The sequence below is a fragment of the Aulonocara sp. 'chitande type north' Nkhata Bay genome, linkage group LG9 (assembly GCF_057382095.1).
Source record: "Aulonocara sp. 'chitande type north' Nkhata Bay isolate Kocher_YH1m ecotype deep benthic linkage group LG9, A_spYH_male_GT1.1, whole genome shotgun sequence".
In the NCBI taxonomy this organism is placed as follows: domain Eukaryota; kingdom Metazoa; phylum Chordata; class Actinopteri; order Cichliformes; family Cichlidae; genus Aulonocara; species Aulonocara sp. 'chitande type north' Nkhata Bay.
In genome coordinates, this window is record NC_141352.1 from 11445695 (window position 1) to 11473522 (window position 27828).

Consider the following 27828-nt stretch of genomic DNA (forward strand, 5'->3'; position numbering starts at 1 on the left):
AGTTTGACAGTGTGGGAAAGTCAGAGTGATAAAGCTTAGATTTAGCTGGCAGCACACTCCAGGCCTCAAGGGTCAATGACCTGCAGGTTTTAGATCTCACCCTGGGTCAACACACCTGATTCAAATGATTGTTTCATTACCAGGCCTCTGGAGAACTTCAAGAAATATCGAGAAGGTCATTTAGCCATTTAAATCAGCTGTGCTGGATCAAAGATACATCTAAAACCTGCAGGACACCGGCCCTTGAGGCCAGGTTTTGGACACCCCTGGCATAGATCTTGGTTATGGAACTTCATTTATTTATTTATTTATTTATCTTCACACCACATTATGGCTTTATAAGTTCTACTCTGAGTTCTAGTTAATTTTATTTTACCATCAGTTATTTCATAATTTATGGACTTGAATCTTGCTTTAACTTTGGATTGAACTCTTTTATCTAAGACACAAAAAATGTTTACTGTATGTCAATAGACACCAATAAAACATGCATGAGACAGAGTTGGTTTTCAAACCTTTTTCCATCACTTGTCTGTCAGGCTCCCGTTTACAGATCAAAAAGACGAGAAAAAGGCCAAACCTCCTCAACCTGGTGAAACCAAACTACAGATGCTGGACCCAGGGCGGATTAGGACTACATGTTTGATATGGATACATCATAGATTCATAAGGTTTTCACTGTTAACCGTGCTAATTTCAGTTACTGCCCCAATGCACTAATCAATGGAGAATTTTGGATTGACCTCGAGGCGAACCAGACTGCATGAGACACGTTTATAGAGCAAAAGACATTGAAATAGTTTTTCGTTTTAAAGCGAAAGTAAACTTTATTGTCATCTCTGCTATATACAGTACAGTATATAGAGATGAGACGATGAGGCTCCAGTTCCATTCAGTGCAAAAAGAACAACAATTAATATAGGAAGAGTAGGAATAAATATACACTATATGACTAAGGTAAGGGGAGTAAATATACACTTTGAGGTAAAAAAGGTTAATTTCAGTCTAACTTTACAATTTAGAATTGTGATTTAAAGTGACCTTGAAGTGGTTTAAAATGACCAACGTAGCAGCTTTACAGTTTACAGTATGAGTGATTTAAAGTGACCTTGAGTGAAATAAAGTCACCAACATAAGCAGGATTGAGTGTAGGATTGTAGGATGGGTCCAATGGCTGTAACGATAATATACGATTATTTCTTTATTTTTCACACCGAAACATTTAATAAGACAAACTTTAAAGTTAATTAAATATAGCTACAAACTAACATGTGGGCAAGGTTACATGAAACGAACTGAACCTAAATTAGAAACCAAAACTAAAAGATTAAATCATTTGAATTAACTGAAAAAAACGAGTCAGGAAATGAGTCTCAGTGCTGCCATATTTATCAAAATAAAATATCGAATGGCTTCAGGTTCAGGTTAGATTCGATTATTTGTAGGTACATTTGGTTTCCACTGAGCAACTCATCCATGTTAAAATGAAAAACTTTCATTAATCTTTGGTTCTCTTCCACAGCATGTTTATGTCTCTTCTTCATCCCAGCTCCCTTCATAAAAGGGACTTTTTCCTTCCCACTGTGGCCAAAGCACTTGCTCGAAGGGAGTAAACTGATTGTTGGGACAAAGGCTTTTACTTCTGCGGGCCACCACTGTAAATAAGTATTACACAGAAGTACAGCCCAGGTCTAGTTCAAATTTAAAATTATACTGGTCCCATGGTTAGTCATGTATGCCACAGCTCAGAACGCCAGGGCCTCTGACTACCACCTGGTCCAAATAGCACTAAACCCATATGGCACCTCCTGTTGGTGGTGAATGTCTGTAGTTTTCAATGGTTGCCACTTATTAAATACAAAGAGTATCACTGCCAGTCCAAAAGTCATAGCTATGTCATAAGAACCAGGTGTGACATTAGCTGACTCTTTACAGGGGTAAACAGTCAGAACTATGTGGAGCCTGATCAGGAAGAGGTTCTTTCTGTCTGTTCAGATTTGTTGTGATCCAATGGCAGCAAAGATTTTAGTCCTGCATGATCATGCAGATGTTTGGTCAGAGCAGATAATGAAGTGAACGGTTTTGCACATTGGTCACACTGAAATAGCTTATTTGCAGAGTGCGATCGTTTGTGTTTGGAGTATGAACTGAGATTCTTGAAGCTCTTGTCACACTGGTCACAGCTGAAGTTTCCTTCAATGTGTGTACGTTCATGATCATTACGAGTATTTGCACGAGAGAAGCTTCTGTCACAGTGTCTGCACTTGTATGGTTTCTCTCCTGTGTGGACTCGTTTATGAGCTTTAAGCTCACCTGCAGTGGTGAAGGATGACCCACACTGGTCACAGAGGTTCATTTTAATGCTACTGTGAATGAGTTCATGGCGCTTTAATTCGCCTGCTGTGGGGAAGCCTTTCCCACATTCTTTGCAGTACTTGAGTTTGTGTCCAGTGTGTCTACGTAGATGTATTTTTGGGCTCCTTTGCCAATTGAAAGTTTTTCCACAAATGTCACAATGAAACGCTTTCCCACCACCACAGTGATGACAGGGTTGAGAACTGGATCCATCTGTGTCGCTCTGCTTCTAAACAAAGACACAAACACAGTCAGAGTCAGGGAATTTCTTCAAAATCTTTTTTCCTGAAGGTTGCCTGAAATTAAGAGAATCTCTGCCAATGTCCAGTTACATTTTACTATGTCAGTGATAACTAAAAAGTAAAATATAGTTATTGTAGGTATACCAAAAAGAATACAACAATAACACTCATGTACTTTCAACTAATGCGTTCACACCGAACGCATTAGAAGCGACCAGAGCTTCAGGTTAACATGTAAAGTCAATGGAGGAGCGTGATGAAGCGCGACAGATTTGCATCGCAAAAAACACTTTTCTGCCTGATTCGCGCAAAAAGAAGCCTGGCTGATGCGTTTGAAGCGCGAAGTAAAATACGCACTGCAGTTTGTGTGGTGCATTTTGTGCATTCCCGCTTATTGCGTCTACCGCTTGAGTTGGAAAAATCTGAACTCCAGCGTCAAGTCGCGCCGCGAAAACCAATCAGGAGCCTCCAGGGCAGAAACAATGTTCTTATTTTTCTCCTCCTTCTCCCTGAGGCTCTTCCACTTTAAGCTGGGTCCTTTTTATTCCTGTCTCTCTGTAAATAGTTATATTTTATATATTCATGTTTAATGTTTTTCAGTTTGAGCATCTTAATATTGTTTCAAATAAATTTTTGTAATGACTAATGTGTAAAGCGTCCTTTACGCCACTGCTCTGCTCTCCACGGTGAATAGAGAAGGGAGACCCTCTCTTCAAACGCTAGATCGACAGCTGCCATCTGGCACTACTTCCTCCCACATTTCCGCTTCACGGGCATGAAAATTGCATATTTTAAAGCCTGACCAGTTCGCTTTGGACGTGCTTCGAGGTGCGAATGCGCACACGACCAGTGAATGCACCATTACTCTAAAATTGTCACTTGAAATAACAAACTTAATGTTTCTTTGCAATATTAATCTAATATTTTTACAATTATGTAGAAATTTAGTGTTACACTTTTATTTTCTTTATATTTCACCACTTTATCATCATTGGACAATGTCTTCGATTAGATTAGGTGGCACTCATGGGGATCTTTTTATGGTTGACATTTTTTATATGACCTCGTACAGAAGCTGAAGCGGAAAACTTGATCTCTGACAGTGGTTGAAATTCCCTCATAGTAAATCCCTCAGGTGCGTCAAAGATAACTAAAATGTGTTTTGAACGGAGACAGAAGAATTTGTGCCTCAAAAGTTTAGGTGTGGACAGTTTCTAAGGCCCACTTACCAGCTGTAATGGAAGTGTTATGAAAACATTAATGTTAACAACCAGCAGTGGCATCACAGCCAAACAGCCTACTTGAGAGTAGACTATTTAGTTGTGGTTGTTTTTTAAGTCTTATATCTTTATAATGACACTACAATTCTTTTTATTCTATGTAGACCAGACAGAAAATGAGTAACTGTAAACTCACATACAGCCACATTTTTACAGAAATAATCTTTTAATACCATGAAAGTGCCATTAAATAATATAGTTACATAAAGGTTTGTTTTGTTGACCTAATCATGAAAGAAACAAAACAAAAAATGATATTGAAATGTGATGAATCTCCTGTACATACAGCATAGTTGCTAATATTGTAACAAAATTTAATAAGCAGAGTTGTTCAAACACTAAAACTACAAGATAAAAATGTAAACACATACCTCGCAGTAACTGCACTTGTAGAGTTTCTTCCTGGTGTGGATCTGTTGGTGCGCTTTGAGGGAACTTGGATCTTTAAAAGCCTTATCGCACACGTCACATTTATAAGGTCTCTCTCCAGTGTGAGTGAATTTGTGGATTTTTAAGTCTCTGTTTGTCATAAACACTTTTCCACACTGTTCACAGTAGTACACATCCTCTTTGGTGTGAATGCGTAGGTGTGCATTTCGGTGCCCTACTTGGCTGAAGGTTTTTCCACAAACCTCACAGCTGTATGCCTTAATTCCAGAGTGGGCAACTTGATGAGTCCATAAGCCGCTACGGTGAGCAAAGACTTTACCACACTGATCACAGCTGTACTGTTTAATGCCACTGTGGATACGTTTGTGCTCTTCCAACCCTTCTTTCCGAGAGAAACACTTCCCACACTGATTGCAAGTATGTTCTTTAACTCCACTATGAATGAGCTGGTGTCTTTTTAAACTTCCAGGCTGTCTAAAAGACTTTCCACACAAATCACAGCTAAACGGTCTCTCTCCAGTGTGAATGACTTGATGTTTTTTTAATGAGACCTTCCAGGTAAAACCTTTCCCACAATCGTCACAGGTGTATGTTTTGTCTCTCTTTCTTCTGTGAGGTTTGTCGGCCTCCTGAGAGCGCTGACTTCTCGCTCCATGTTGGTCCTGCAGTGACAGAGATACAAACAGAGGCAGTGAGTGAAATGCAGTCGTGGAACAAACTCAACCTTCAAACTTCCTCCATTAACACGAGCTTTAAACCTGATGTTGAATCATGGCAGTTGCCAAATACCTTGTGGATTACCCCAACCTTCTGGTGACAGGAGCATACTTTACTATCAATTATTCATTTTTCCATAACTTAACCATTAGAATATCTGTAAATGGCTATACCTAGTGTTTAGATTGAGATATTAATTAAAACTATACCAGACCCCTTATGACAAAGAAGCAACTAAAAGTGGTAAATATCATCTCTCTTATGTTTCTCATCCCCACCCAGAACAAGCAGTAATTAGTAGAGTGAAGCTGATTAAAGCAGGATTATCACGATGCTACAAACTCAATCTCAATACCCAGAAAATTACCTGACTGCCAGAGGGAGGGGAAAAAGAAAATCAGAACAATACTGGACCATGAAAACGTATCCAGCTACTATCCTGTTTATTTTCTCTACTTCTAGTCATATTTCACTGCTGATCAGCTGAGAGTTGTTGGGTGGCACTCCACTGTTTTAATCCTATGATATTGTCGAAATGGGAGCTTTAAAGACTTCACAATATTTCTCATAAAGACCAGGGCTGTCACTCTGAGATGTTTGTAGATCAGATTATGTTTAAATGGGAAATTATTACATTTAAAATTTGGGGGTTTAATATGAATTTCAATTTTCTTAATCTGCTATTTTAGTGTCCTGTTAATGTGTGATCTTCTTATTTCATCTATTAACTTGATTCTTGTTTGTATAGGTATGAATGTGTAGCCTGGGGCTAACACACAGCTAACACACAGCTCCCAGTTTAGATTTGAGAGCCGATGAAGTGCACCCAGATTCACCAACAGAGAAACTGATATTTTTCTCACCTTTTCTGCGAAACTCATTGTTTCCTTTGTAGTGAGTCAGCTGAGACCAAATAGCTGAAAATCTTTCTCTGCTGCTCCGTCAGACTCTTCTCCTCCTGCTGATCAGCTGGGACAAAGAACAGATTTTTATTAGACAACGAGACTACTGAGAGGGACTACAAAGAGAGAGAATACTACACTGGCGTCCCTTCATTGACTCTCTGTTAAATCGAGAAGTGAATTTTAAATCTTCCTCCTCACATACAAGGTCTTGAATAATCCGGCCCCATCTTAATGACCTCAAAATACCATGTTTCCACTGCAGACCACTTTGCTGCAGGTTTACTTGCCGTTCTTATGATATTTGAAAGTAGAATGGGAGGCAGAGACTTCAGCTTTCAACCTCCTGTTGCCCCTCTCTGCTGCAGAACTAGCTCCCAGTTTGGATTTGGTAGGCAGATTCTACTTTTGAGATAAGCTTCACAACACTCATCTTTGATCAAGATGGATGTCAGTGTAAACTTTTTACATCACATTTAGCCCGAGATTGAATTTTGTGTCATTTCTATACAAAACCTAACACAAGTATAAAAAAGTGCTTTTCATAGGTTTTTTGAACCACAGAACTTTTTAGCCTGAAACACAGTTTTTTGCAAAGTCAAACTTTAGTGTACCCATTGTACGACAAGGCCCAGACATTTTTCTTTCCTTCTCGGTTTTGTTACTTTAAAATGATGAAATGATGAGCCAAAAGTGCATTCATGCCTGTATTTCCCGAATAAAAACTCGAATAACAAAAAACTTACTTAAAATTCTCCTGTTTAATAAAACTTATAGTTAATGTTGGATCAAGTGACCCTGAATGCTTCATTAGTTATGCTGCAACAGGCTCATGCTGCTAAGGCCTTCCCATGATGCAATGAGCACGTCTTCACACACCTCTTTTTTTAATCCACATGTGTTAATGTGTCACTGCTGCGTTCTTTGTTATTATTAAACTCGGTGTGTCTTCTGTCCCATCTCACCCCTCCCATAGCACATTGGTGCATCTCCCTGAGTCTGGCGGACATGCACAAACACATGCACATGCTCAGTGGAGTTGCAGCTTCTATGTGAGGCTTTATTAATTGCTCCTTGGGGATAAATAAAGTCTTTCTGATTCTGATATAGCCTAAAAGACAGCATGTTTGCAAACATTAACCAGATTTGTGTAGCTAGCTACATAGAAACAGTGAATATCAGCTTCCTCTTAAGCTGGGCTTTTACTCCTAGCTCTGTACATGCTCACAAAAACAGGCATATCGGGCATCAAAATGACCCCTATGAGTGCACAATACTCTAATAAGCGACCTTATCAGACGGTGATACAATGCAGATGACAAGTCTGTAAAGAGAATCAAAGTGTAACAGTAAAATTGCTACATTGTTGCACATAACACGCTCTTCATTTGTAACCTCACAGCTGTCCAGTAGAGCTCTCAAACTTTAAAATGGACACATTTAAACATTTAATGTTATTTAGGCATCCTGCCACAAAATATGACCAATAATTTTAACACCTGCTGCTATCAAGTAAAAATGTGATATTTCCAAGTTGGGTTTTAAAAATTTAGTAACTCCCCTGCAAACAACCTCCCTGGCTTCTGGAGTATAGATAGCCAAGTTCCCCAATTTCAGCTTAAGCCTAATTTTCTCCTGGCCTCAACACACAGACCGCAGTCACCGGTGCATGTCTTTCTTTTTGTCTCCTGCAGTTTGTGTTTTGTCTTATGTGTTGTTACTGGTATCTCTATTCTCTCCTCATCACTCTCACTGCTGTCTGCAGATCATTTTAGGAGTTCACTTCCTCTCATGTGTTCATCCACAGCAGCTGGACAATAAAGTTTATAGTGACCCTGATACTGCAGCAGATCGCTCTCATCCATTTCCTGTTATCACTTCAAATAGAAATGAGGCTGTAGAGGTTTGGTGCAGGCAGAAAAACAGCTGCAGGGACAATGAAAAGACTTTTCTGCTCCAACTTCTCTACAACATGCATGTAGACAAAATGAAATCAAACCCAACATTTAATCCACAACACGATTAAAAACATGATTCTCCCAAATCACCAAGAGCTGCACATTAACCACCACAATATATTTTATTCTCTGTGCTTTCAAATATGAACACGGTTTACTTTCATCTCTGTTTCATTAGTTTTTGTTAACATCTTCCTGTGCATCACAGCAAACACTCAACTTCTCCCAGCATGCTGAGCTAATGATTAGTTGGTGTTTTTCTCCAAACACTCTCTCACTCTTCTCTCAACGTGTTCACAATAAACTGTGAACAGACACCGAGGAGAGCAGCAGAAGACCTCATTCAGGAGCTAAACTCAACATGAACTGAACTCACAGTAAAGTTAGCTCGGTGCTTACCTTTAGATGAGCCCACAAACCGAGAGAAACTCCGCGATGAAGCTGCAACTCTTTCCAAACACAGGAAACAGATCAGGGAGCAGAGACCCACGTGGTTCACGCGGTTGTCAGGTGCGATCGTAGCTACAGGTGACGCCACGCGCTGTTTTCTGAAGCCGTTTGAAAGCGTCGGGACGAGCGTTTCCGCGGTCGCCATCTTGGTGATAGAAAACCCACGTAACTTTGGAAGCACGGATCTGGCTGTGAAACGGCTTGCTCATTGGCTAATAATTTGTGATTGACAGGCTCCTGTCCAATGAGCATGCGGAGAATATCAAATCCGATTCTTCTTATTAAAATACGGTATGACCAAGAGGATCCCTCAGGGATGGAGAAGTGAACTTGATTGAACTGTGATTAGCAGAGTCGTAACAGCTTTGGTATCTGTAAGAGCCAAAGTCAATGTTTATGTTTTGCTTATTTGTTACGGTGGCACAGGTGTATAGCTTTACCTGCGTCTTAGGTGATGGCATGTGGGTGTGGTCACAGTCTATTTACCTGATGCAGGTGTGTTGGGTGAGTGGATGTGGGCAAACTTTTCTGTTGAGCGTCATTTTTTGGCACACCAGTTAATCCATGCGCTATTTGTAAATTGATTGAAAGCGCAAACGTTTGTTTTTGTTTTGTTCTTAAAATAAATGCGCAAAGTACAAGTCCGACTCATATGGATTATTGGAGGCGCGTCACAGGGACACAACCAACTCAGCCGGCCGCGGCTTTATTTATGGATGAAAGTCGCAACAGTATCGATCTGATACTGAGTTACTACAGGACGGGTATTCCTGATGCTAGTAAATGCAGCTTATGCGGGCTCCATATTGTGTCATGATTTCTGAGATTAATTATCTTCAGTTTACAAATTATGAACACATACACCAGTTTAGCCTCTGTACAAAACCACAGCGGATTTCCAATCAAGTGCAGATGTTTAATTTACTTCAAACACAGTCCCTATTTCCAGAGGCTTAAACGTATTAATTAAGGACTATCCCATTTCATTCCCCACAGTTTTTTTGAATGAGACATTCACTGACCCTGTCTGAAGTGACCCGAAGTCACCTGCACATCTGTTTGGTCTGCTTTTATATGAAGTGCATGAACCATCACTGTAACCAGTAGCGGTTTTTGATACGGGCGGTTGCCCTAGTGGGCATCGGCAAAAATAAATAAATAATTGCTCGTACTCATGCTGCTCCAACATCAGCCAGCGCATATTGGGAATGGCATGGGCACCAATCGTTTTTCTATCGCCCATTTGCTGGGAGTAAGGGCGCCCTCCGTTTGCGAGGTGCGCCTGCTGCTTGCGGCACAGAAAGGAGAGGGCGGGGCGGCGGGGGATTCTCTGACCGGCTGGAGCAGCATCTAATAACCGACTCGCAAAATAAAAACAAAATAAAAACAAATCAACAAACACTAAAACACCAGACATCATGATACAGACTTATAATTTGCACCCATGTTTTTCCTCGGTGCTCCTGCTCGCTGCTGAAGTCAAAGTAAACTTTATTGTCATCTCCGCTACAGACAGTCCAGAGAGACGAGACGACGAGGCTCCAGTTACAGCAGTGCAAGTAAACAAACAATAAATATAAGAAGAGTAAGAAAATAAATATACACATTAGGACTCGGGGTAAAGGATCAATAACAATTTAAAATGTATAATTTACAGTTTGATGATTTAAAGTCTCACACACAACCTGTCGAAAGGGGCGGGGCCGGCTGCTTCCAGATAGAGCACATTTCATTCATAATGATGTAAATCCAAGCCCATTATGTATTCATGATTTGAATCCTGGGTTGTGTGAAATCCCAGAAATAAAACCTACACAAAGGGAATCTGTGAACTAAGGTGTAGGTCTGTTAGGTTATGTTGTGGTGATCCTCGAGTTGAGGGATGGGTGTTCATACTGGAGTGCAAAATTAAAACCAATGTAAGATGGACAAGAAAAGTTCAAAGCCATCAGGTGCTCAGTTTAGAAAAAATAGAAAAGGGTGATAACAGGGTTCTTGCCATGATAACAGGGTTCTTGCTGATCGGAGCTGGCTTGGCCCTGACTTATCGGAGAAATAAGAGAGCGGAACCAGCTGTTCAAACTCCCCCTAAGCTGACCGCTGGAATTGAAGCGATGGGACGAGTCGCGGCCTCCCACACCGAACGCAGCATGGTTAACACCTTGGAGACGCTTACAGCTGCCGTGAAGACTCAAACTAACACCATTGAGCGTATGATGGGATACATCAGAGAGGGGCCTGCTCACAATAACACCCTTGAGCGAAAGTTGGATAACATCGCGGAACGGCTCACTGCAGCTGTGGGGTCTCAGAACCAAAAGAATGACAACACCACGGAACAGAAGCTTGATACCATCTGTGGTGTATTCATAATTGTCTCTGGTACATTTGTTGTATGGGCAGTATGTGTTCACTGTTTGATTGTGTAATTACGTGTTACGCACTGGCAATGCATGCCGGTAGATGGTAATACAGGAAGTAAAAGAGATGGTCTTACCGCACACAGTGGTCCCGCGTACTTATTCAGATTCAGAGTAAGAATCACACATGGTGTCAGAAGTGCTGTGTGACTCGTAAGACTCCATACATCTGCCGAGTGTGAGGAGAAGGGGAAGGTGGAAACAAAATGCCGAATGACGACGTAGACGATCGTCCGAGGGCAGGAGTTAGCACCGCGGCTAGCACTCCCAGCGCTACGTTTAGCATCCAACCACCGGAGCCCTTTGATTTTTCCAAACCACACGAATGGACAAGATGGGTCCGTCGCTTCGAGAGATTCCGTCAGGCAAGTAATCTGTCTGCGAGCTCGGAGGAAAATCAAGTGAACACTCTCATATATTGTATGGGAGACGAAGCGGATGACGTCCTGAGAGGACTAAAGTTAAGTGATGTAGACCAACGGGACTATGCTAAAGTGAGAGATAGCTTCCACAACTTTTTCATTGTGAGGAAAAATGTTGTTTATGAGCGCGCACGTTTTAATATGCGCAAACAAGAGCCGAATGAGACTGTTGATGCATTCGTGACTGCCTTGCATGCATTAGCAGAGCACTGTAACTACGGACCGCTCCACGATGAGCTGATAAGAGACAGAATAGTAGTGGGCTTGGCCGACACGAGGCTGTCTGAGCGCATGCAGATGGAAAAAGACTTGGACTTGGATAAAGCTATAAATATGGCCAGGCAGTCAGAAGAAATCAAAAAGCAACAGTCAGCTTTGAGAAGTGAAACAAATGTAATGCATGTAAATGCGAAAACAGTTGACAGAGTGATACAAAAGCACGACAAAACAAAGTTCAACATGTTCAAAAATAAAACTGTCAAAACACAACAGCAATATAGCAAGAGACAAAGTAACAAATGCTACAAGTGCGGAGGCTCTCCACATCCGAAACCTGAGTGCCCAGCAAATGATGCAAAATGTCATTTATGTGGAAAAAAAGGTCACTACCAGCGAGTCTGCAGACAAAGCAAGACAGTGCAAAGTATTGAGGAGGAAGAGGAGCAAGGTTTCTTCCTAGGCTCAGTTTCCAGTGACGGCCAGGCGTGGACAGCCAACATACAAGTGAAAGATGCAAAAATCACTTTCAAACTGGATACTGGAGCAGATGTGACTGTAATAGCTGACTCGGACTTATCAAAGATTTTTGCTAACGAACACAGACCAGTCCTCCAGCAGCCAGAAAAACCTTTGTTAGGCCCTGGAAAAACACCACTGGACGTTGCAGGTTTTACAAAGCTACAGCTCAACTACGGAGCGAAACAGACAACAGAGAAGGTCTATGTTGTAAGAAACCTGAGCACTCCACTGCTAGGCCTGCCCGCCATTACAGCTCTTGGCCTGCTGGTGCGAGTTGACGCGGTTTCAATGGACACTCTGAAGACTACTTACCCTAAACTTTGCAATGGTCTAGGGAAAGTGCAGCGGGCCTATCACATTAAACTCAAACCGAATGCTGTGCCATACTCACTCAAAACTCCGCGAAGGCTTCCTCTGCCTCTGATGGGAAGGGTAAAAGAGGAACTCCAACGAATAGAAGAGCTTGGTGTCATTACCCGAGTTGAGGAACCAACGGATTGGTGTGCCGGCATGGTTGTTGTTCCAAAGAAAAACAGCCCTAGGCTAAGACTTTGCGTAGACTTTACCGGACTAAATGAGTATGTGTGCAGGGAAAAATATGTGCTGCCATCGGTTGAACAAAGTCTCGGAATGCTCGCAGGAGCCAAAGTGTTTAGCAAACTGGATGCCAACATGGGCTTCTGGCAGATTCCCCTGTCCGATGAGTCTGCCAAACTCACCACCTTCATCACACCCTTTGGGCGGTTCCACTTTAACCGCCTACCGTTTGGGATCAACTCAGCGCCCGAACACTTTCAGCGCATGATGGCGGAGGTCATCGAGGGTCTCGAAGGAGTGGTGTGTCACATTGACGATGTGTTGGTGTGGGGACGTAACCATCAGGAGCACGATTCCCGTCTCCATGCTACACTGCAAAGACTGGAAAAAGCAGGCATAACGCTGAATGTTGAAAAATGCGAGCTCTCCCAGAGCAAGGTTGCTTTCTTGGGTCACATCATAGCGGATACAGGAATCAGTCCTGACCCGAAGAAAACGGAGGCAATTACAGAAATGACAGAGCCAACTAATGTGTCAGAGTTGCGCAGTTTTCTGGGCATGGTGAATCAAGTGGGCAAGTTCATCCCCCATTTAGCTGAAAAAGACAAAGCCCTGCGAGATCTTCTTTCCAAAAAGAACGCATGGTATTGGGGAACTGACCAAGTGAGAGCTTTCAAAACATTACGAGATGCCCTGACCTCACCCCCAGTGCTCGCAATGTATGACCCCAACAGAGACATTAAAGTATCAGCAGATGCTTCATCCTATGGTCTCGGAGGTGTTCTTTTGCAGCTGTGGGAAGAAGGATGGCGACCAGTGGCGTATGCATCGAGGTCCCTTTCTCCTACAGAACAACGATACGCACAAGTGGAAAAAGAGGCACTGGCATCTACATGGGCGTGTGAGCGTTTTCGTGATTTCCTGATTGGTAAACATTTTTGTCTTGAAACGGACCACAAACCTCTCGTTTCCTTACTGGGAGGACAAGCTCTGGATCTCTTGCCACCCAGGATCCAGCGATTCAGAATGAGACTCATGCGTTACTCGTACACTGTGCAGTACGCCCCAGGGAAATCGCTCTGGACAGCAGATACTTTGTCCCGCTCACCTCTGAAAAAACCAATGAACCTGTCAGACAAAGAGCTAATGGAAAGCACAGACATATATGTCGACAGTATTGTAGCAAACATGCCTGTCAGTTCATCATATATGCAAACACTGAAGGAACAACTGAAAAGCGACAGTGTGTGTGCTCGCGTCATGGACATGTGCACCGAAGGCTGGCCAGAACATGCAAAACAAGAGCCTCTACTGCGAAATTACTGGCCTGACCGAGCCACGCTCACTGTTGAAGACGGCCTTTTGTTAAAAGACACATGGCTTGTCATTCCTTCAGCAATGAGAAACGAGGTGCTGGAAAAACTACACGAAGGACATCAAGGTGTTGTAAAATGTAAAGCTCGTGCACGCCAAACAGTGTGGTGGCCCGGGCTGAGTCAACAAATCTCTGAGATGGTGCTCAAGTGCAAAACGTGTATTCAAGAAAGACACAATAACAGTGAGCCACTCATGCCAACAGAATACCCTGCCCGCCCATGGCAGAGAGTGGGCACAGATCTTTTCGAGCTGGGAGGGAAAACTTACCTTCTCGCTGTTGACTATCACTCTAGATTTGTTGAGATTGCTTTGTTAAACAGGACAAAATCAAACGATGTCATTACTCACCTGAAATCTTTCTTTGCCCGTCACGGCATCCCAGAGGTCCTCATGTCTGATAATGGGCCACAGTATTCAGGTCAAATCTTTACAGACTTTGCAGCAGCATACGGCTTCAAACACATCACAAGCAGTCCCAAGTTTCCGCAAAGTAATGGAGAAGCAGAACGTGCTGTGCAGACTGTAAAAAATCTTCTGAAAAAAGCAGCTGATCCTTATCTAGCTCTTCTTGCCTATAGAGCTACACCACTGCAGTCCGGATACAGCCCTGCAGAGCTTTTAATGGGCAGACGTCTGCGAACCACACTGCCGATGCTTCCATCGCAGCTGGAGCCCACACTGCCGGACAACGCACTGCTCGCTCGAAAGGAAAGGGAGAAGAGGATGATGGACATGGCAAACTTCAACAGGCGCCACCGCGCAAAACCTTTATGCAGCCTGTCCCCAGGAGAGCAAGTTTGGGTGACTGATGTCAAAACTACAGGCACTGTTATCCAAAATCACTCTACACCCCGATCATACACAGTGGAGTTACCACAAGGGACTGTGAGGCGTAATCGTGTGCATTTGATTCCTTTAAGTTCACCTGTGCATGAACCTGCTAATGTGCCTGTGTTGCAGAAGCCTCAAACACCCAGTGTGATCCCTGCTACACCTGTTAACACTGATGTGGTCAGAACCAAGTCAGGGAGGCCAATAGTTAAACCTAAAAAGTTAGATCTGTAAGAAAAAAAAAAAAGGTTGTTGTTATGTAACTGTGTTATAAGGGTTTTGTAGAGCACAGTAAAATAAAGCTAAAAAGAGTTGTTAAGAAAAGAAAAGAACAAGAAAACAAAAACAAAAGGTTAAAAATGTAATGCAGATTGTTTGCCAGATGTTCTTGTATGGCTTTGAAAAAGAGAAGTTCTGTCCTGAGAAAAGGAATATTCTGTTTTTGTTTAAAAGGGGAGATGTGGTGTATTCATAATTGTCTCTGGTACATTTGTTGTATGGGCAGTATGTGTTCACTGTTTGATTGTGTAATTACGTGTTACGCACTGGCAATGCATGCCGGTAGATGGTAATACAGGAGGTAAAGAGATGGTCTTACCGCACACAGTGGTCCCGCGTACTTATTCAGATTCAGAGTAAGAATCACACACCATCATGGGGAGGCTCGCAGCGCTCCAACGGGAAATCGAGGCCCCAGTGTCAGAGTGCTAAATTCGCTGCTCGCATAAAGGAGAAATCAACAATATTCAACATTTGGACACCACGGCGCCAGCTGCTAGGCCCAAGGCTGGAGCCCACCACAACAACTCCCTGATAACGACTGTGTGATGACTATTCTTCCCATCCCATGAAGGACACCAGGATCGGCTGGAGGACTGTTTACTTAGCCTGATACAGCGAAGGACACTGTCTCAGCTGAACTCTGGACACACTTACACTGATAAGCACGCACTCATCCCCCTCCCTTCCAAACGCCTTCGATGCTTGTTCCTGCGGGGGAAGGCAGCGGGTCTGCGTGCCGCGCTGAAATGATAGCATGGTGTAGGACGACTGCTGTGTTCCTTCGAATCACCCCCCACCCCCCTATCCATCCCCTGTGGCTTGTCATGTGCTCTGATGTTGTGATGTGGACATTAATGTGCTCTCTGTGCAGAGGAGTTTTTTTGTTTCCTGTTCTCATGCTGTCCTCCCATAGGTTGCCCAGCGTGTGAAGAGGTCTCTTTTTTTCCTCTTGTACTTTTCCCAATGTTGTGTAATTTTTTCAGTGTTATTCTCTCAACGCTGCCGGTCTCCGACTGTATTCCCTTGTGTTGTCTTGTTGTTGTGTGTGTAAGTCGGGGGGGGGGGGGGGGGGGGGGGGGGTCCTATTCCTCTGTGGGGCAACCTGCATATGGCCAATAAAGCATTCATTCATTCATTCATTCAAAAGAAGAGGAGGAGAAACGAGCTACAGGTAAGCAGATGTGTGATTGGATAATGGCAGCTCATCCTGAAACAATCAGAGTCAGAATACTTTATTAATCCCTAAGGAAATAATGTGGGTTACAGTTGCTCCAAGAAGAAATGGTAAAAATAGTAACAGTAACAGACTAAACTCAAAACAATATGTTATGTTACAGATTTTAATATTAATTAGTCAGTGTCAGTTGTTGATTTGTCCTGTTCTCATTGTATGACGAATTATGATGGCTGTTTGGTAGCCGTTTGCATACTATGTATACTCTCTCTCTCTTCATATGTGTGTGTGTGTGTTTTTGGGGAAATTCAGTATGGTTCCGACAACACTTTTATGTTAATATGTTTTATGTGTGTGTGGCGGGGGAAGGGGGATTCCAATCAAATTGATTCATGTTTGTGGCTGTAATGTGACAAGATGTGGAAAAGTTCAAGGGGGCCGAATACTTTTGCAAGCCACTGTATAAAATATCCTTGCTCTTATACACAGCGACTTTACCATTTCTGGTTCGGGACCACTGTCTTCTAAAGGCTGGTGAATCTTCTGGTACAAAATGTGGAGAAGTAAATGTGATGCATTCAGCTATGAATGGAGCGGACAATGTACACTCCAATAGTGGATTTAGTGATCAGTGGTCATGACACTTTGCATGCTAATGATTAACAGCCTTCATTATTCATTATGCACAGATGAACAGAATCAACTTCTGGGATTTCCTTACCTGGATGATTGAGCATGCATCAAGATATTACCCACAATTACTTAGGTACACGGGAACAAAGGGACAGCAAGTCAGTTTTATCATAAATGACACACATTTATGACTTACAATAAAAATATTTTTATTGCAACATAAAAAAAAGAATGTAGGTTTGTCTCTTCATGGAGCAAAACACACTCACATCCTGTAAGAAAACACAGACCACTGAAAACTTTACACATTACCTCGTCCCCCGCGGCATGAGCCTTACTTTTTCAAAGTCAAAGTCAACTTTATTTGTCAATTCTGCCACATGTACAGGACATACAGAGAATAGAAATTTCGTTACTCTCAAACCCTAGATGAAATAGCAAATGAACATTTAAATATAATTTTGGTTCCCTTAGCTGTGTTAGAAGATTCCTCAGTTATATAAAACTTGTACATAGTTCTGAGCTTGGGTGTACTGAGTATGCTTTTGGGGTTCTGTTACCTGTACACTCCGTGTTTTGTGACAATAGAGCCCATTTAAAACACATTTCCTGTGAGTTACAACAGAAGTGGCGCAGCACTGCCACTGATAATTACCTCACAATGAACAGCCAAATAAACAGTAACAGGTCTGACAGTTTGACCCAGAAGGTGAACTCTTCTGACATTTTGCTTTTCTTGTGATCAGATGATGGGAGTAATTTTTTCTCTGTATGCTGTTTGTGGACACAGCCAGTGAAGTTAAACTCGCTAAACTTGTGTTGGGATAACTAACTCCATAAGCTAAGATTTTGTAATCGCGGCTCGATCGCTTCACAACATTCATGATCTTCTCTTAAACTCTTTTTCTTTCCATCCTGTCTTGCAGCTCTATTGTCATCATCCTTTCCTGAGTATTGCCCTCTCTTTGAAAAAGGAAGAAGGGGCTCAGAATTGATGTAATCCTCCCCCCACCTTCAACCCAAGTATGTGTGGTAGTCACTGCTACCACACAAACATGTCCTGAACCACGCTCACATACTTCTCTGTCACTTCTGACTTCATCATGCAGTACCACAGTGCCTCTTTTTGCACCCTTTCATGTTTTCACTAGATCTACAAAGACAGTGAAGCTCTGACTTTCTCAGGAAATTAAAGCTGAATTCTGTGAAGCCTGATCTCAAGCTTTTTAAGTTTGACGCAGCATCCAGAAGAACTTTTGTTCAGAACCCCCGTTTCTCCCACTGTGTTCAAATGAACCCTGTCAGGGTAATGTCCCATTGGTCTGCCACTTTTCGCACAGGAGGACACTTTGTGGGTCTTTTGATGGCTCAATAGACTTTTGTAATGGATGAAAGCCTTTCCACACTGATCACATACAAATGATTTAACTCGAGAGTGGGTGCGCTGATGTGATTTTAAGCTAGTCATACGAGTAAAAGCCTTTCCACAGTCACCACATACAAATGATTTAACTCCAGAGTGGATGAGCTGATGTGAGTTTAAGCCAGTCATAGACGTAAAAGCCTTTCCACACTGATCACAGCTGAACTGTTTATATCCACTGTGGATGAGCTGATGTGCTTTTAAGTTGCTCTTCTGAGTAAAAGCCTTTCCACACTGATCACAGCCAAACGGTTTATATCCACTGTGGATGAGCTGATGTGCTTTTAAGTTGCTCTTCTGAGTAAAAGAATTTCCACACTGATCACAGGTGAAAGGTTTAACTTCACTGTGGATGCCCTGATGTCTCTCTAAGTGATCTCTATCCATAAAAGCCTTTCCACACAGATCACAGATAAATGATTTACCTCCAACATGGATCATATAATGTCTCTTTAAGTGACCTTTTCGAGTAAAAGACATCCCACACTGATCACAGCTGAATGGTTTCACACCGGTGTGGAGTAGCTGATGTTTTTTTAAGTTGCATCTTAGACTAAAGGTCTTTCCACATTGATCACAGCTGAATGGCTTCACACCGGTGTGGATCAGCTGATGTCTTTTTAAGGTGCATCTCAGAGTAAAAGACTTTTCACACTGATCACAGTTGAAAGCTTTAAATCCAGTGTGGATGACCTGATGTAATTTTAAGCTCCATCTAAGAGTAAAGGTCTTCCCACATTGATCACAGCTGAATGGTTTCACACCGGTGTGGATCAGCTGATGTGATTTCAAGTGACCTTTCTGAGTAAAAGCCTTTCCACACTGATCACAGCTCAAGCTTCTGTCCTCCCTGTTGGCGCGCTTGCGTCTTCTGATCTGCTTCATAGCAGGAAAAGTCTTTTCCACAGGGCTCGCCGCTGGCTCATCTTTACTTTCTGGTGCTGGATGTTTTTGGCTGATGTCATCCATGTGCTGAGGTTTCGGCCTGCTTTCACTTCTTTCTCCTGTAATGACAAAGAACCCAAACAGTGACATCAGGTCTATACCTTCAGCTCATCCACAAGTGCCCCCTCTTACCTCACAAAGCCGTCCGTCAAAATATTGTCAGACATAAACCGGTCCGTGGTGCAAAAAAGGTTGGGGACCGCTGGTCTACAGCTTTCTACCCCCCAAGGACACGTAGTCTAATGTCTTTATTTTTCAGGGCCATGTCCACTTAATACTACACTATTCGGTTATATGGCATTTTAGTTCATATACAGCATAGAATTGAGGCACTTCAAATATTTTCATCTCAACACCTCCTCCCTGGAGATAAGGAGGAGTCTCACTATCTGCCTAATAGGGGTGGGGGAAAAAATCGATACTGTGTAGTATCGTGATATTTTGTTTGCTAATAATGTATCGATACAGGGACAGCAGAAATCGATATTTTGTTACAAACAATTTTTTCGTGGACTGGAACAGGATCTGACTTCATGTTGATCCTTTTTCTGAGCAAGAATCCTGACATTCCTTCACTGTCCAAATGTGTTTAACTTTTTTTTTGGCAGCAATAAACATGACAGTTTACTTATTTTAATTTAAGACATGTTTTATTTTAATTAAGTTTAAAACTTTATTTAATGTAAAATTATATTTTGTTTTAATTTACTTTCAAATTCTTCAGTTGCTGAATGGGCTGCATAGTTTTCATAAATTGCATAGTTCAGAATAGCTATAATTGTACCAGATGGTTGCATTCAGTTAAGTTGGACTAGACTGTAATACAAACCGTCCAGTTTGTCAACAATAAAACTGACTGAAATGAGAGAAAGACTGAGTGTGAGACTTTGTTATTAGATAAAATGAATATTGATAAAGTTGACCTTTATGTACAGAATCTGAATATCGCAAAATATTTTTAAAAAATTGCAATAATATCGTATCGTGAGTTGTATGGTGATTCCCACCTCTACTGCCTCATGTCTCATGGTGCCTGGGAGTGTCAGTCCAACTCACTCACAATACCCATCTGTGTGTGGAATAACATATTTGATGTTTTCCTATATGTAGAACAAAGTCGCACAAAATGTACTATAGATATTACTAAAGCGATATTGTCAAAACATATGATCAACACATAAAATAAAGAAATCTCCATCACAAGAGTTAGCAGCTTACACAAGAAAAGACGTCAGAAAGAATATGAAAGAAAAGTGGAAAAGGAAAACAGAGGATTTTTAATGAAGTCATGATCACTCCACAGACATCACCTTCATATGAAGGGAAACAGAGAGTTGAACTCAAATGATAAACCATTAAGTTCCTGAGGCAGACAAACAGAGAGGCTAAACAGAAGGCAGAAATCAAACCAAAATGAGCTAAGAGAGAGAGACCCTGTAGAAAATGATGAAGTTAAGCAACCAGTGTAGTTATAACTGACTTACTCTGGATCTCCTCTCAGACTCAGGAGGGGGCGAGCGGGCCGGCTTTGTAGTTGGAGTCGGACCAGCAGAGACAATGGGCTCACTGACCTCCACTCCCCAAGTCAGTCACCACGAGGACAAGTTCTTTGTTTAGAGATGATTTAATCCAAGCTCACCAACAACATCATTCAGCTGTCCTCGTCAGAACTAATAAAATAAAAGCAGTAACATTTAGAAACGTCAGTTTACTAAACATAAAAATATTGCTCTTTTAGCCTCGCTCACATGTTCTGTAAAGATTAAATGACTTAAATCATCACGTGGTTTACAAAAACACATTGTTACCAAACTCAGCGAACAATTGCGCATCCAGAAATAACTGTTTCATGTCGTTTGACATGGAAACTTAAATTTACAAAGACACACTGAACGCACCTTCCTACCAGCTGTAACCTAAAGCTGGGCAGACGCTGTGCGATTTTTTCAGTCGCATTATTCAGCTTCTGCTCGAACTGCACGATTGACTCGCAGGGGTTAGAAGTTCGTAGGTCACGATGCAGAGTCTCACACTATACGGCCCGATGCTCTGATGCGACCCGAGTGCTCACACTGTGCGTCCATAAAATGAAGGTTATAACAGAAATTCTGTCGCTCGCTCTCCCTCTCTGCCTTTCACTCACACAGACACACCACCACCATCAACTTTGCTAAATTGCTAATGAAAAACATGATCAGCTGTGTTTGAGCAGCAATGTAAATCCAACTATTTTCACGGTTGTTGTGTTTGCGCGTGCGCAGTGCGAGAAGCTGCGGTGACACCCTCCCGACCAAGCGATTTATGTTCGGGAGCTGCTCGGAGGTGTTAATCGCTTCTCGTTACCCCCACGTATACTACACGACGCACGATGAAGGCCAAAACCGGGCCGATCGACAAAACGGTCGCACGACTCAAAAACTGGCTCAAAATGGGCCAAAAATCGCACAGTGTGAGCCCAGCATAACAGGAGAACGAACGTTCGTCTTCGCAGCTGCAATACACACCTCACAACACGCCGTTCATCAATTACATTAAACACGAGGCGTCGCCACAATACTTTGATACGGGTTCTTCAACAAGTGCCCTACTTTTAAAACTGTGGCAAGACACAGCAAAGAGCACAGTACGCACACCTCTTCTTCTTCGTCTCCTCCCCTGCTGCTTCTTCTTCTTCTTCTTAAGTTTTATTGGCGGTTTGCAAACAATAAAATGGTGCGTTACTGCCACCAACTGGTATGGAGTGTCGACCCTCAAGCCCTCCTCAAATGTTTACTCTCTTTTAAAAAGTGGAATAGGGCCTGATAACACTCACGTCTTGAGTCCTTTTGCAGTAAATCAATAAGATCCAGTTTAATTTTTATGTTACTGAGGTTTTGGATCAGTTACCTTCTCTCCACCTGATATTTCTGACAGTGTAATCTAACACGTTCTATAGTTCACCCTTCTCTGCAGTGATCACGTTTCCCTGCATCATGTTTCCCTGTCATGAATAGTTTTGTGTTCAAACCAGTATGTCCAAACCTTATTCTAGAAATGACCACCTCCTCGCGCCTACTCCAAACTGTGCTCCTCATTTCTCCTGCTCTCCTTTGAATTTTATTACAAGCATCGTCCCCTCCTTTCTTTATCCATTGTATTTCTCCCTCTTCTGAAACCACTTTGATGTTTAGATATGTATCCTTTATTTTCTATATAACACATTAATTTGTCATTTATTATTCGCTCCGTAATTTTAAAGATAAATGGTAAATGGCCTGTGTTTATATAGCGCTTTACTAGTCCCTAAGGACCCCAAAGCGTTTTACATATCCAGTCATCCACCCATTCACACACTGGTGATGGCAGCTACATTGTAGCCACAGCCACCCTGAGGAGCACTGACAGAGGCGAGGCTGCCGGACACTGGCGCCACCGGGCCCTCTGACCACCACCAGTAGGCAACGGGTGAAGTGTCTTGCCCAAGGACACAACGACCAAGACTGTCCAAGCCGGGGCTCGAACCGGCAACCTTCCGATTACAAGGCGAACTCCCAACTCAGATGTTAAAGCTATGAGACTGTAATTTCCTGGATTTGTATCATCCTTTCCTGGTTCATGTATGGGCACAACCACAACCTCTTTTTTAAAGTGATTTAATAAATCATCCGTATCTTCTATCTGTTTCAGTAAAGCCCTATTCTCTATGATGGCATTACTCTTCCTCTTCACCCTTCTTCACTAATATTGCCTGAACTGTGGATTTTAACAAACGTTTTTGCCAACACATTTGCCTTCTCCTCATTTTTTACTGCTCTTGCCTCTCCATTCCTCAAGATTGGACATCCATACTCCTCGTTTATTCCATCCATCTGACCGTACCAGCTTTATTTATATGGTTTTATGTTAACGTTTATATAGCGCTTTAAAAAGTACTGTATATATACAGGTAGATTTAAACAAATAAACAAATAAACAAAATAAAATAATTTCATTAAAAATGTTTTTAAAGAAAGTTGAGTCAACCCCTTAAAATAGTGCCAAAGGCTTCAGCAAATCAGTATGTTTTCAGATAAGTTTTAAACTCAGTTATGCTGTCTCATAACACTCCTTTGATAAGATGGGCTTTATTTTGGCTAATTGCCTCAAATATAAAAGCTTGATCTTAAGATCTTATCGCCCAATTTGCCACCTCTGAGACTGCATTACAAGTAGAAGAATTTAATCAGCAACCTCAACATTTATATCAATCTTTTGTATTTCCTGGTCACTGACTAATCTAAATGTTTACCAATCAGCAGTACTGCAACACCACTTCTAAACACCCCCTTTGTCATGTTTCTCTACATTCAGCTCTATCTCAGTCATAGGATAGCGGTCTTTACCTACGGTCAGTACCTGCCATGAACAAATACCTGCCAATGAGTCTGACACTATTGTGAGGTCAGTTGCTGATTCTGAACTTGTTCTAACATTCACTCTTGGACAGAGGTGGGTAATGTCGAGATGAAATATTATTTTATATTCATAATCAATATTACTGTTGTATCATTTATGATTTATCATTGTAATCTTTCATTGACACATTTATTGAAACTGGTGAGGTTATATTAAAGTCTGTATTTCACGGGTTGGCATAAGCACATAATCTTTCATTGCAGGTGCAACTGTAATCATGTTATACACATATTGCATAATTAAAGGGTTGAAGCTCGGTCAAGTTAATTAATGGTTTGAAGCTACGGGCAGCGCGATGTCTGGCCGATCAATGGAGCAAAGTTCAGCTATTGAAAGGTTGCCTACATGTTTATCGTATAATTTACTGCATATTGCCTGTCTGCATTCAGCAGCCTCCTGCATTGAAGTTTGCCTGGTAACAGAGGACGTAGAGGGGGGTCAGGCGCTAAGGTCACAACACAGACACATAGTCTGCCTGAGGGAACTGATTGCAAAGGCTGTGTACCTGTATACGTGACAGTTTAGTTCTGATTAGTCCAGTGTAAGAGTGTAATGACAGGATGCATCTGTTAGGTGGAGGAACATCGGAAGGAACTGTTCTTTTTGGAATATCTCCTGAGATAGAATTACTGGAACATGCATGTTGTTTTTCATCTGTAGTGACGCATGTCACCATGGTCATCATGTCTATAAGTATCACACCCCAACTATTGTTCGGGGAAGATCGATGCTGTTTGAGTGATCGTGCTCGACTTCCCCCCATATACGTTTCAATAAAATCCTTGTTTTGGCGCACCGTACTGGGACTCTGCAGTCGTTGTCTTTCCTCAAAATACGAATCAGGTAACAGTAGTAGCGAGTTACATTTACTCCATTACATTTACTTGAGTAAGTTTTTGAAAAAAATGCACTTTTAAAGTATCTTTTTTGCACGATACTTTTTACTTTTACTTGAGTACATTTGTGAAGAAGAAACGGTACTTTTACTCCGCTACATTTGCAAAATTCGACTCGTTACTTTTTAAAAAAATAATTAGTTTAACACATTAGATAACATGACGTCAGTGGAGTTTCTGGTAACTTTTTTTACCAATGAGATGTGGCCATGCAGTCACATGACCAGTTTGAAGCTGTGGTGGGCAGAGCGGCCCAAGCGTTTCAAAGTAGCGATACATGGAAAGAAGAAACATGAAAACATTGCAGAGTCTACGCTAGAGCTGAAGAGGATGAACAGCATTTTCCTCACATGCAAAGAATGTTTCGTTTAAAAGCAGCACAAAGGAACAGCTATGTCTGCAGTGTCGGTGTCTTCGGTGAGAGCCAAAACAAACCAACTTTTCAGCGTGAAAAAACTCAACTCGTGTAACCTGAGGAAATGGTACGTTTTCTCTAAATATCTTTTTAGCTGTGGCTAGCTGGATGTCAGCAGCTGTGTCGTGCTGGAGCTGCGAGTCATATTTTCGGCACCACGTTGTAGTGAGATAAGTTTGTAGGTGTTTTGTGCAGCTTCGGCTGTCCTTTTAAAAGGGAGATTTTCCTGCCGTTTTCATCAGATTCCACTACACTGCATTTTCGCAGGAAATGCAACCTTTTCTAGCTTTTATTTAACATTTAATTAACAATATATATTTTTGAATTTAAGCTAGAACAAGACTTGGCATTATTTAAAGGATATGCTTATGTCTGTGACGTTACCCCAATTAAATTGGACTCACGTCTTGAAAGTTGGTCTGCTAAAGGATTACCTACATTTGATAGTCTGATTAAAGATGGGAATTTAATTAGTGTTGATACATTGAAACAAAAATACAATCTGGAAAGACAGGATTCATGCCGATACTTGCAAATAAGGAACTAAAGACGACGATGAGAGTGGCGTCGGACACTAATGTAGATTTGATAGCAACGCTCAAAAAGGCATGTAGTGGCGAAGTCAACAAAAAACACATTTCCTCTTTGTATACATTTTTTACAAATAAGATATTATGGGAGAAGGAGGGAGGAGTGTGCATAACACAGGATGAATGGACTCAAATATGGAAACAACAATGGAAATGCACTACCTCACAAAGATGGAGGGAATTTGGATGGAAAATTTTGATTAGGTTCTTTATCACCTCTTACCAAAAGACTCATTATGATGGGAATCCCCCGTATGCTGGAGAAAATATGGACACAGACGAGTACACCTCTGACATTTGCAGGCAGAATTTTAAACCTTGGGTGAAATGGGGTCAATGCAGTTCTTAAGCATGCATACAAATGTTCATTAGTCAGCTGTGAGCGAGTTTTCCCATTCATCTTTAAATGCCATATTTTCACTTCAGGAAGTACACAGCCCCACCCCACTAATGACTTGCTGTTGGCCAACACCCTCAACGACTTTTACTGTCGGTTTGATGATCCATCAAGCAGCTTTCACACCTCAATAGAGACACTTTGGTCCATCATCCCCCCACCTTCCCCGCTCCCCCCACAACAGAGCCATCGATGCTATCAAAGACTTCACCCACAGGAGCCCCCTCCTCACTTCACAACCTTGAGGATTTCAAACCACCTTCTCCCACTACAGCCCTTCATATTCATGAAGCAGATGTGAGGACGCAGTTTAACCCCTCTAGACCTACTAAAGAACCGATTCAAGTCAATTCAATTTTTATCTATATAGCGCCAAATCACAACAAAAGTAAAGCTTTCCCTTTTACTAAGTCATATAGTTAGAGCTGGTTCAGGTGACTCTGAACCCTCCCTTATTTATGCTGCAATAGGTGTAGGCTGCCAGGGTTTCCCATGATGTATTGAGTATTTCTTCCTCAGTCATCTTTCTCACTCACTATGTGTTAATAGACCTCTCTGCATTGAATCATACTTGTTATTAATCTCTTGTTCTTTTCCACAGCATGTCTGTTATCCTGTCTTCCTTCTCTCATTCTACCCGGTTGTGGCACATGGCCTCCCCTTCCTGAGCCTGGTTCTGCAAGAGTTCTGCTTTCTTGTCAAAAGGGAGATTTACCCCAAATAACTTGGACTCAAGTCTTAAAAGCTGGTCTGCTGAAGGATTACCTACATTTGATAGGCGGATTAAAGATGGGAATTTAATTAGTGTTGATACATTGAAAAAAAAATACGATCTGGAAAAGATCGCAGGATTTCTATTGATACTTACAAATAAGACACTATATAAAGATGACAATTACAGTGGTGTCGGACACTAATGTAGATTTGATAGTGTTAAGAGTCAATTATACATAATGTGATCAGTTTTATGAAATGTGCCCTTGTAAGGATAGTTAAGCAAACCTCATGTCTACGTGACTTTTCATATAACAACTTTTAATAATAATAATAATAATAATAATAATAATAATAATGGATTGGATTTATATAGCGCTTTTCAAGGCACCCAAAGCGCTTTACAATGCCACTATTCATTCACTCTCACATTCACACACTGGTGGAGGCAGCTACAGTGGTGATAAACTTATTTAGCAACTAACAGCTTCCTCTGTTCTGAGAACATACAGATGCAGAAAAGGGGAACCTCAGCTCTGAGTTCTTGGAATAACTTTGTTATCTTTGTACACACGTGTAACCAGCTTGTATAAATAAAGAACGCAGACAGTGACAGAGCACGAATCCGTGAGCGTCTCTCTGCGAGTACGAGCGCTCTGGCTGCCCTCGGGAGTAAAGACAACTGCAGTGTTTGTGTTTTCTAACTCAGGTGTCTCAGCTGAAGAACTGTTGGGAGATTCTTAGAAATTCCCTGACAGATAGCAATGCTCAAAAAGGCATATAGTTCAATTCAATTCAATTTTATTTATATAGCGCCAAATCACAACAAAAGTCGCCTCAAGGTGCTTCAACAATCATATGACCCCGGGGCCTGGCGCCTGTTGCTCGGTCAGGCTTCCTCCGGGGTGCGGGGGGGCCCTCGGGCCTCCGGCCTCTGGGCCTGCGGCTCGGTTCACTCTGGCACAGCTGGCTGCCGGCAGAGCCGGCGGGCACGCCGGTGCAGCCCCCTCTAGCTTCTGCTCGATGGCTACTGGGTGACCCCTCGTCTGGGGATCCTCAGCCCTTCCCATGAGGGTGGCACGGATGCCCTCCAGTGGTCCTCCTTGGGCTCTCGCACTCTGGGGCCTCTGGATGTCTGGGGCCTGGATCTCCTCCATGCCTACTTCATGCCCTGGGGGACAGGGCTATGGCTCTCTACATCCTCTTGCAGACCATTACATGGGGAAACCATTTGAATATAAGTGCGCTGATCCACACAGGTGTGCACATGGGTGTTCACAGTTCATAGACTTAAATCACACCTTTC

The 27828-nt window shown here is 42.1% G+C and overlaps 3 protein-coding genes across 5 annotated transcripts in view; all 3 read right to left on the reverse strand.

The window, feature by feature from the left end:
* Positions 1 to 21720, reverse strand: part of LOC147321697 (uncharacterized) — a 79908-nt gene extending 58188 nt beyond the window's left edge. The window contains exon 1 of the mRNA XM_086305821.1: positions 21581 to 21720. The gene's annotated coding sequence lies outside the window, so the exon portion shown is untranslated. The remainder of the gene's footprint in view (positions 1 to 21580) is intronic.
* Positions 626 to 8675, reverse strand: LOC147321699 (uncharacterized). The gene is made up of 4 exons (XM_086305838.1): positions 8244 to 8675; positions 5848 to 5953; positions 4249 to 4929; positions 626 to 2584 (listed from the first exon to the last, which is right to left on the reverse strand). Exons 2-4 carry the CDS (start codon positions 5863 to 5865, stop codon positions 1967 to 1969), a joined length of 1317 nt encoding a protein of 438 aa, XP_086161964.1. The 5' UTR covers positions 5866 to 5953; positions 8244 to 8675; the 3' UTR covers positions 626 to 1966.
* Positions 16880 to 21764, reverse strand: LOC147321700 (uncharacterized). 3 transcript variants are annotated; one of them, XM_086305848.1, is made up of 3 exons: positions 21710 to 21764; positions 20561 to 20746; positions 16880 to 19135 (listed from the first exon to the last, which is right to left on the reverse strand). In XM_086305848.1, the coding sequence occupies exon 3, from the start codon at positions 19098 to 19100 to the stop codon at positions 17898 to 17900; it is 1203 nt and encodes a 400-aa protein (XP_086161974.1). In that variant the 5' UTR covers positions 19101 to 19135; positions 20561 to 20746; positions 21710 to 21764; the 3' UTR covers positions 16880 to 17897. The 3 variants fall into 3 exon arrangements, with proteins under 3 accessions (XP_086161974.1, XP_086161973.1, XP_086161975.1); XM_086305847.1 differs by having other exon boundaries at positions 21581 to 21721; XM_086305849.1 differs by lacking the exon at positions 21710 to 21764 and adding an exon at positions 20975 to 21389.
* Positions 21765 to 27828: the final 6064 nt, after the last annotated feature.

Bases quoted from the DNA above. Each gene is read 5' to 3' on its own strand.
- LOC147321700 (XM_086305848.1), bottom strand. From the start codon at position 19,100: ATGGATGACATCAGCCAAAAACATCCAGCACCAGAAAGTAAAGATGAG.
- LOC147321699 (XM_086305838.1), bottom strand. The intron at 2,585-4,248 runs GTATGTGTTTAC...GTCTTTGTTTAG, and splicing joins ACAAGTGCAGTTACTGCGAG to AAGCAGAGCGACACAGATGG.